Genomic DNA, 10034 nt, shown 5'->3' on the forward strand with positions numbered 1-10034 from the left:
TAAATGAAAAAAAAAAAAAAAAAAGTAAAGTATCGTTTTTGTCCCCAACATTTGGGATAAGTTCTATTTGTGTCCCTAACGTTTAAATCGTCTTATTTATATTCTTAACGTTTTGAATAATATTGAATTACTTCTACAAACGTCAGGAATACAAATAGGACGATTTAAACGTTAGGGATACAAATAGGATTTGCCCCAAACGTTGGGAACAAAAACGATACTTTACTAAAAAAACATAAAAGTTAAGCTTTCAAGATTTGCCAAACATTTTTCAAAATCTTAACCCCATTGTTTTTGTTCCAATTTCAGATAGATACAGAGTTTGTTGAAGTTTTGGCATTCAGGTAAGCATATATAATTACTTAATTAGCATCAGTCATTACTCTTATTTTATTTTTGTGGAAATAATGATTAGCTTATCAAATTCTGTCTTTATGGTTTTAGGCAAAGCCATCAAACTTTCTTTCAGAAATCAGATTTGTTCTTTGCTTGCTTGTTGCAACCTTACTCCTTTAAGATTCAGAGGCAAGCGTCGGAAATTGCTGCAGCTCAGGTACATACATATCATCAAAGGACCAATTAGCAAAAATTTACTTGAGTCGAGTGCAATAGAGGATTATGTAATTTCATTTGCATTGTTTTTTCAGTGGATGGCAATAGAGGATTATGTAGCCCAACCTTTTGTTCGAGAAAATGAACTCTTTGACCTTCTCACAAAAATATGGTTGTCCAAGGTGGATGAAAAATACACTGGATTTTCTACCATACTTGCTAAGACATCTAAGAGCAAGAAATCCTATCTCTATTTCAACAAGAAGGATGCCAGTTGCTTGCTATCTTGACAAATTCTTCTAGTTATGTGACATAAGATTTGAAAGCCTGACTCATTATTCATTAGTCTTCCGAAGACATGAAAAAAGGAAGAATATTTTCAATTTTTCGTTTGTTCATTTTTCAAAATCTTACAGATTTGTTAGCTTAATTCTTTGATACATATAATTGTACGTACAAGCTCAGCAGCTTCTGATTAAAACAATGGTTGCAAAATAATTTCTTGAAATAATAGTTTAATTAAATACGTGCTGCTTCTTTTTCTATTAATAGATGCTTCCCTGCATGCTGCTTCAAAAAGTATTGTTCTGGTAATAGTGGATATAGGATTGATCCCCATGTGAAAAAACGGCCTCATTTCTAGATATTTAGATTCAACTTAAGAACTCAATTTGCTAATCATTACCTCTTGATAAGCTCTTCTATTCAACCTAATTTTCCTGTAGGGTTGCATTGGCTCTGTGCTCCAAACTAGATCGTTCTTTTTCAGAGACATAGAAAAATTGCATGTTATGTTATTTCCACTTCTTTTAGAACATCTTTGGCACACTGAGCTTCTGAAAAATTTCTTTTGAAACTATATCATGAGAAGCCTTCCACAAAAATATTTTAATTTTTTGCAAAACCTACGATTCTCAAATTTCATTCCATAACTCCCTTGTTTCCATGCTTAAAGACATGTCCTCCGAGCACTGCTAGCTATTTCCTTCTTAGCCACCTGGTAGCCTGCCTTGATAGTATACCCATTCCTCCTGACACTTTTTTTAATTTTGATATGGAGTAAGTAACAGTGTATGGCATAGTTATGGGGATATAGGGTGTTTCACCAGACTGTGATGACTGCATCAAGCAAATCGGACGGTTCGATGGGAGGGAGAGTAATCGAACGGTCCAATTACAGTAATTGGAAGGTTCGATTTGTGTACCCTGAATTTTTTAAATTTTTTAAACACAAATGAGAGAGTCCGATTTGTGTACTCCCACAATTTTAAAAAGCACAAAAAATTACAATATTAAAATATATCACTCATTTTATTTCCATATCAAAATTTTTTATCCCCCTCCTAAATGCCAAGTTAGAATATTTTTTTTTTCATAAAACTTATTGGATTTTGAAGAATCTGCTCCTCAAGAGCTTGTGCAAACAAGGTCATAATTTTCGAAGTGTTCCATCTTTCTGTTATTTGATAGAGAACCTTGTGCAGACTCATATACATATTATGTATATGCAGCAACACATAACCGAATATAACTTAAGTAGATTAGTTACTGAGTTTGTTACCATTATTGCTATCTGGAAGTAGTTAGTTAGATTGAATTAGTAAGTAGTTAGGAACTATATAAGCTTATTGTCATATCACTAGTTAGTTGAGTTTTTTCACTGTAGATTGAATTTATGCCAATTCAAAGAGAAACTTTTTTTACATGGTGCGGTGAGTGTGGATTTCGAAGAGTGCACCAAGGAATTGAGATTGAAGAAGGAGCTTAATCATTCAAACTTGATAATCTTAATGAATTGAAGAAGGGGCTTAATCATTCAGACTTGATAATCATAAACGCAAGTTCTGAATCGCTAGTTAGCGTGCAGTGATGGAACCAGTTCGCAGAATCGCACAACTAGAGGCACGATCGCCATTGGAGAACCTTGATCCTCAAGGAATTTCAGTATTTTTGAATCAACCTTTTGCAATTCAAACGCACATAAACAAAAGCATCAGAGGACTAAGTCAAGATCCTACGAACCCTTTTTACTTACATCCTTCCGAAAATCTAGGTATATCCATAACTCATGAAATTCTAAATGGAAGGAATTATAGAGATTATAGTAGAGCTATGAATCGGTGCTTTGAAATTAAAGAACAAGCTGAGATTTATTGATGGTAGCTTAAATAAGCCAGAAAAGCACGATCCGCTATTTGAGGCGTGGAAATGATGCAACACATATGTAGTTGCATGGATCAATCGTTCACTAGAATCTGACATTTCCAAAAGTGTGAGTGGAACACTATAGCAGCGTATCTTTGGAAAGACCTAAAACATAAGTATTACTTGGGTGATGCGAAGAGTTTGTTTGGACATTCTTGGAAAAAATATTTTTTTAATAAATTTTTTTAAAATTTTTTTTATAAAAATAGAAGTAATTTTATATTTGAATAAAATAAGATAAAAATATTTTTTTGTTTATTTATTATATAAAAATATTTTTTTTAAAATTTAAAAAATATATATTATAAATTTTCAAAAAAAAATTCTTTTAATTTTTTAATGTTTTTATTTTTATTATTAAAAATTTATTAAATATATAAAAACTAATTTTTTTTTTATCGATTGAACACCCAAACAAATACTAAATTTTGAAAACCCTTGTACCAAGTAGCAAGTAAGCGGAGGGATTGAGAAGCACCCTCTCGGACTGTGTCTCTGCTATCCCCGTAAGGTCACACTGACTTTGACTGGGTACAATGGGTCGGTGCCGAGCTGCTTCGCGCCTTGCGGACGATGATCCGAACCTAAGGTTCGTTTGCTTCTTCCGCTGCACCATTACCTTTGCCTTTCAATTTGTTTGCCTGTCTTTAATCATATTCATACTACGAAGTGGAAATTTCATTCTTTCATTGTCTTTTCAAACAACTACTTTAATTTAGCATTCTGTATGATCTATCCCTTCTTGTGGTTGAACAAGGAAAAAGAAAACTGGGTAATTAGAGTGTTTATGGTGTTCGTTAATTACCAAGGGGTTCCTTTCTTCGTGGGACTTAAGCATGATATATGATGCAGGTGCTCTTTTGCTCTTGCTCATGTGATGCTTATGCCTAATTTTCTTTCTAATTAGTTTAGAATTTAGATGATCTATTGTTGTTTCTTCTGGACCAAAGACTTAGGGAGTGAAGGGAAGGGCTTGAAGAGTAAATTGAGATACTTAAGGTGTGTTTGTCAGCTGGAGTTTGGAGAAGGGAAGCAAAGGAAGGGAAACGAGTTAATGCTCACTTCGGTCCAGTGCTTGAAGAGTAAATTGAGATTCTTAAGGGGTGTTTGTGAGCCAGAATTTGGAGGGGAAAGGAAAGGAAACACGTTAATGCTTACTTTAGTTCCTAATGGCACACACGTGTGATTCCTTTTTTTATTATGTAGGTTTCAATAGTCAAAATAGTTCCCGTAAGGCCGTAAGTGGCAAATGTGAGTCAAATGAGTGGCTCAAGAGACTTTCAGGGGACTAGTTTGAGTCATTTTTGTTACTTACAGGGACTTATTCAAAACCTACAAAGACGAAAATGATTCATGCGTCTACTTAAATGTACAAAAGTGAGCATTAACCCGAACGGAAATCCTTGAAGAAGGGATAGGATGGGATGAGATGGTCTTTCATTTCCTTAATGAGAAATTTATAAAATAAATGAAGGGGTTGCCCTTCCATTTTGGCTTTCCAAACTCCTCTATCCATAGTGGAACTTCTAGATATCTTGACTTTTGAATTTCATAACTCAAAAAAGTTCCTTTATCTATTTATTTAGAGGATCTGATGCTATCTATGTCTACCTGCTTTTCACAATACATCGGTTTCTTGTGGTGGACTTGGCTGAAGTGACTACTAATATGAGAAAAGTTTATGAAAGGATTCTTTTCTCCATTTCCCCTATTTGTTCTATGCTAATAAGAAGTAATTAAAGGCTTCTCTTTTAGAAATTTGATTAAATGAAATAAACGTGAAAATTAAAAAACATCAATGTGATCTAGTTATTAGTTACCTTTTGATACTTTTGAGTTGTGTATTATCTGGGGACTTTTTGTTTGGCCTATGTTCAGCTACACATCTTCATCCATTTATCTATGTATGGAAAGCTTGAGTTGGAAGCGTGTGTTGAAAGGATGATTATACATAGTCCTACATGTTATTGACGTGTAAAAGCAAAATAGCATTGTATTTTTGCTCCTAAAGAAGCACATGTATACAAACTTCATATTATTCTTTTTGAAAACTAGCATTATTTTCCCAAATGTGCTAATAAATATCTCGGCCTATCATTGGACCCAAATCACTGGACAACGAACATCCATGAGATTTGTGGTGGAAGATAAGTGATTGGGTTGATAGGATTTAGAGTGTTCTAAATCAACCATAAGTGAGGGTTTATGTCTAGGATTAGAACTTGGGTAAACTATTGAGTGTTTATTCATATAGTCTTCACCAATCAAGGTGAACCTTCTTTTGATTTGCACCTGAACCTATGCCTATCATTCACTACAGGTGAAAACTGCGTCTAACATTAAAATGTTATTTTCTGTTTTTTATGTTACTGTTTGGCATCAAATTGACGTAAAGCTTTTGGTCATCAATTTTTTCCCTTTAATAGCAATTTTTCTTTCGAAGGGGATCACTTGTCGTCCTATATCTTTGTATTCTTCATCTATCCATCTTAATAAACTTTTTCTTTTGTCAAAAAATAAAATTACATTTCTTGATAATTTTGTTACTGTACTAGGTTGCGATATAAAACTTGAGCCTACATCTAGGTGGTGGATTAGATTATTGAATTTCATGGTGGAAAGGTATTGGCAAATATATGTTGATTATAATACGAGATAAGGTCATAAGGGGAAAATTTAGGGTCTTTTAAAAGCTAGGAAATATGGGTTGCGGTATGTTTAATGTTTCCTTTGGTTAAGTCGTGAAACATATGTGGGAAAGTATTGTTCACACTGAAGATGTGAGGGATAAATAAAATGCTTGTCCAATTAGGTGGTTGCATCTTGAGGCTTGAACTACGGGGACAAATGACAATCTGAAAAGTTTGTGCTTGTGAACTCCCCTCCCTTGCGAGGGGAAGCTTTTATGAATAGAGAGTGTATGCTTGTTCCTGGTCTACATATATTTTCCAGTAAGACAATATTTTAATCTTCAAATGACATAGAATTGGCTACATTTATCCTCTAAAGATCATTATCACTGCCCAAACATCTCAAAGATCTAAAATGGTTCCATATATTTCCGTTTAGAGGACTAGTGCATAAAGGCCTCCTAGTCAAATTGTTTGGGTTCTTGAAAGTTCTTATATGATAATGGTAATATTCGGAGGACTTTTGGCTTTTATTTGGTGTAAAGCTGATGATCTGATTAGAGGTCTTCCCCCTCTGATATATTAAGATTAGAAAGCTACACTTCATTGAGAGCTTTTTCGGTTTATTGTTCTTGTAAGGAGGATCTCTAATCCTCCGATCTTGTTAAAATATAAAATAAAAGATATTTGGAGAAATAATTTTATAGTTCCTATTTCCTTTGTGGAGTAAAATATGATTTTATAACTATTAATTTTATTCACAAGGTGATCAAGGGAAATCTATATGTAAATAGTCTCACCGTAGACATGATGCATAATATGGCTCAATAGCATCATTTGATCTATGTAGCCAACTGCACCTAGTGGGAATGTGGAATAAGGCTTTGTTGTTGTAATTTTATTCACTGAGCTTACATAATAGGAAAAGGGGTAGTTGTTGTATTATTATTAAGGAAAATAGTAGTTGCCCCCTTATATTATAACTTGTGCACTTTAGCCCCTGCATTCTTATATAGTGCAAGTTGGCCTCGTGTATTAAAAAAAATGACACACATTCAAGAAAAAAATGGCTTATTGAGCTGCACAATTAGGAAATTGCAAGGGGTCAATTTGCACGAGCCTAAGTTTTGGTGGTGTAAAGTGTATATGGGGATTGATTTGCAGCTTTTTTAAATGTAAGGTTAAAGTGTATATTGCCAATATTTAGGGGGTCTAAAGTGCCCTTTTGCCTATTATTTCTCTTGTAATGCTATTTCATTGTTTGTCATTTTTAGATCCAAGAAAAAAAAGGCTGCTTTGAATGTAGAGAATTTAGACACTTCATCCCCAGGTGATTTTTCATTTCTGTGTTCTCCCTTCCTTGCAAAAGGTCCATTATCATAACCTATAAGACCATTTTATAGATGTGGCAGCTCAAGGAGTAACTGATGGGAAAGGAGCTTTATACCACTGCAATTATTGCAACAAAGATATTTCAAGGATGATTCGCATTAAGTGTGCTGTATGTCAAGATTTTGATCTCTGCATAGAGTGTTTCTCTGTTGGGGCTGAAGTGACACCTCACAAAAGCAATCATCCATATATGATTATGGTATGTATTGTTCCTTTCTTTTATTTGATTTGATGTATTACTTTTAAAGAGTTAGAGTGATCAATACAGTTTTGGTCTCAGTTATCACAGCCAACTAAATGTCCGTTGCTTTTATTTTTTATACAGAATAATCTATAGGTTGATTACTTACTGGTTACATCTTTTTTTTTGAGAGTTCTCAACACATCAGAGATAGACTAAGAATACTCTATTGTAACTCTGCTAAAACAGATTTCAGTTATGCAATGATACAGATTGTTCATCTTCTGAATCTCAAATTTTCTTATTACAGTTTTCTAGATTGTCTTACCTTGTCTTACTAAATGCTAGATTCTAGCATTTGACACACTCTGGACATTGACATGTGTCTTGCTAGTTGTTGGCATCTCATTATCTTTTATGGTGTAAATTTAAAGTTACTTTACTGAGTCATTTTCTTATTACCATATCTTACTTGATTGTAGTTTATTTCTGCTAATATCAGGATGTTGGCAGTTGGTACTATGGATGTTACGAAAGGTTGTTTCCTTCATTTCCATCTTTTGAATATAATTTGTCCTCAAGAAAATCACAAAATGAGCTAAATGCTAGAGGCTGCTCTAAATTGCTTTAGTGGCAATACATTGTTGCTTGACAACACTGATTGTTAATAATTTGAAAAATAGTCTATTGTGAGGAGAATTTCTTATCGACCCGTCTATCATTCTCCTCTGTCTAGACTCTAGATCATATTATCCGGAAAAGAAAACTCAAAGATGGGTTACGTTCACTATAATTTTATGTTATCATTGTGCGTTGTGCCATAATAAGAGTAATAGAAGTTTTTTTACCTGAGATATTATGTTCTCAAATGGATTGGAATAGGCTGTGCACCATTCAGATATGCTTTAATGATAGAAACCTACGTAGAATTACTAAAGTTTACAAGGAAGATATTGTGAAAAGCAAGAGAGAAAGAGAATAAGGTGGATCAGGGGAATGAAATGGGCTTTGATAAAAGTCTGCTGCTGTCTAACTAACTGCTGAGCTGTGCTTTAGTAATTGGACTTAAAGAAATTATGAGAGATACCAGTGAAAAGGGCGATATTTCTATGGGAGTGAGGTTTGTCGGGGTATGCAAGTACTGGGTGAGGAATTTTTGGAGATAGCGAACTCTATATCAAATTAAATTGGCTATCAATTTATGTCGTTATTTTCATTCTCCAGAAAAGAGATTTCTGTGACCTTGTTGTTGTCCATAATTCTTAGTTAACTAAGTGAACATTGTCACTCACTCACTCTTGTCCTGTTACTTTTTTCTTGTACCTGTCTTTATATATCTTTTATGCAATAACAGGTGCATTTCCTAACTTTCTCCAGAATGTTCAATAATCTCTCGTTTGTTTCTTGCCACTATATATTCACAATAAGAAAAATCTGGATGAAACTTTTCTCAATTCTTTCTCCCACTCATTCAGAGATGGTGGAATCTCGTCTTAGGTGGTTTGTACATGTTGGGAGAAGACCAGAAGACATCTAGTCAAGAGGAAAGATCATATGGGATATAGCCTGGTTGGTTACGACTAGAGGGAGAACTAAGATCCTAAGTGAGCTAATCTAAAGAGATTTAGGCATAAATGGACTTAGTTCAAAAATGATTCCTGATAGGGTGTAATGTCATTGTTTGGTCCATGTAACCAAACCAACTTAGTAGTGCAAGGCTTTGTTGTTGTTGTTGTTGTTGTTGATGATGTTTGATACCTTGATCAAATCAATAACATTTTATTGAAAGTAATAAATTTTGCAATTTTCCTTTTTTGTGAGGTTGCCAGCATCAGTGCTTCAATGTTCACGGTTAAGAGATGTTAGTACAATAGTTTTGAGTTTCAAAAGAAATATTTTTCTTGCAGGATAATCTATCTTTTCCCCTTATAACTCCAGATTGGAATGCAGATGAAGAGATGTTACTTTTAGAGGTACTCCTCTATTTTCTTTCCACCTTTGCATAATATGTTAAGAGATGAAGATATACTACTTTGTTTGTTATGGATTTGCCTAATGAAAGTATGAAACAAACTTATTTCATTTTAGGGCATTGAGATGTATGGATTTGGGAATTGGAATGAAGTTGCTGAGTATGTTGGGACAAAAAGCAAATCTCAATGTATTGACCATTATAATGCTATATATATGAATTCACCGTGCTTTCCTCTCCCTGTAAGTGTATTTGAGAATGCTCTCATTGCTTTCATATTTGAGTGGTCTAATTGTCACATGCACACCCAGGATTTGTCACATGTTATGGGAAAAAACAAAGAGGAACTTCTTGAGATGGCAAAGGGACATGAAGTCAAGAAAGGTTTGTTTCTATATAATTTAAAATCACAGTTTTTGGAGATTATGTATGCAACTTGTGATTAGTTTGTTCGATTCCTTAAGCTTTGGAGACCAAGTGGTTGGAATTTACATTCTGTAGTAATAATCTGTTTATTGTTCCTTCGTAACCTCTTTATGTAGTTTACTCCCATTCAACTTGTTCCAACAGTAAATAGTAAACTTATACTTCTACTGATCATTGATAACAAATTGTGTTGATAAATAGAAAAACCTGTCCGTTGTGATTGATATAACTTCATCTGGTTAGCTTACTTGGGATACTATGCTTGAATTGCTTTAAAGAAATACACTCTTGGCACTAGTACGTGTAGTACATTGTACCACAGATTCAAATATCTTATTTTGAGTCATCTATTCTCATAATACAATAAACACGTATCAGTGTTCCCTCAAGCTGGCTCACATATTGAATATGCATCAAGCTAGTTATATATGTTATTGCTGCATCCTGGAATGATAATAGGAGATAGTGAATATGCCAATTGGTCATAAGAGGTAACAATAATGTGGTGACTTCTTTAGGGACCATCCTTTTGTGACATGACAATCAATTTCAACATGCTTCCGTGCATTAACGAAAGTTAGAATATTTCAAGATGCATGCTTTTATGCTCCTAAGTTGTCGGTTTTATGTTCCAATATAAAGTTTCTTGGCTGTTAATGTAATAAGTGTGTGTTAT

At 33.9% G+C, this 10034-nt stretch overlaps 2 protein-coding genes across 2 annotated transcripts in view; both read left to right on the top strand.

The window, feature by feature from the left end:
- Nucleotides 1–1078, top strand: part of LOC107641568 (nudix hydrolase 2-like) — a 4336-nt gene extending 3258 nt beyond the window's left edge. Inside the window, exons 5-7 of the mRNA XM_021124089.1 lie at nucleotides 250–344; nucleotides 445–553; nucleotides 648–1078. Coding sequence (XP_020979748.1) covers nucleotides 250–344; nucleotides 445–553; nucleotides 648–842 — 399 coding nt within the window. The 3' untranslated portion in view covers nucleotides 843–1078. The remainder of the gene's footprint in view (nucleotides 1–249; nucleotides 345–444; nucleotides 554–647) is intronic.
- Nucleotides 3186–10034, top strand: part of LOC107644973 (transcriptional adapter ADA2a) — a gene marked incomplete in the record, with an annotated part of 11870 nt that continues 5021 nt past the window's right edge. Inside the window, 6 exon segments of the mRNA XM_021103373.1 lie at nucleotides 3186–3346; nucleotides 6662–6717; nucleotides 6791–6978; nucleotides 8868–8933; nucleotides 9049–9174; nucleotides 9244–9316. Coding sequence (XP_020959032.1) covers nucleotides 3294–3346; nucleotides 6662–6717; nucleotides 6791–6978; nucleotides 8868–8933; nucleotides 9049–9174; nucleotides 9244–9316 — 562 coding nt within the window.

The sequence above is a fragment of the Arachis ipaensis genome, chromosome B05 (assembly GCF_000816755.2).
Source record: "Arachis ipaensis cultivar K30076 chromosome B05, Araip1.1, whole genome shotgun sequence".
NCBI classification, from domain to species: domain Eukaryota; kingdom Viridiplantae; phylum Streptophyta; class Magnoliopsida; order Fabales; family Fabaceae; genus Arachis; species Arachis ipaensis.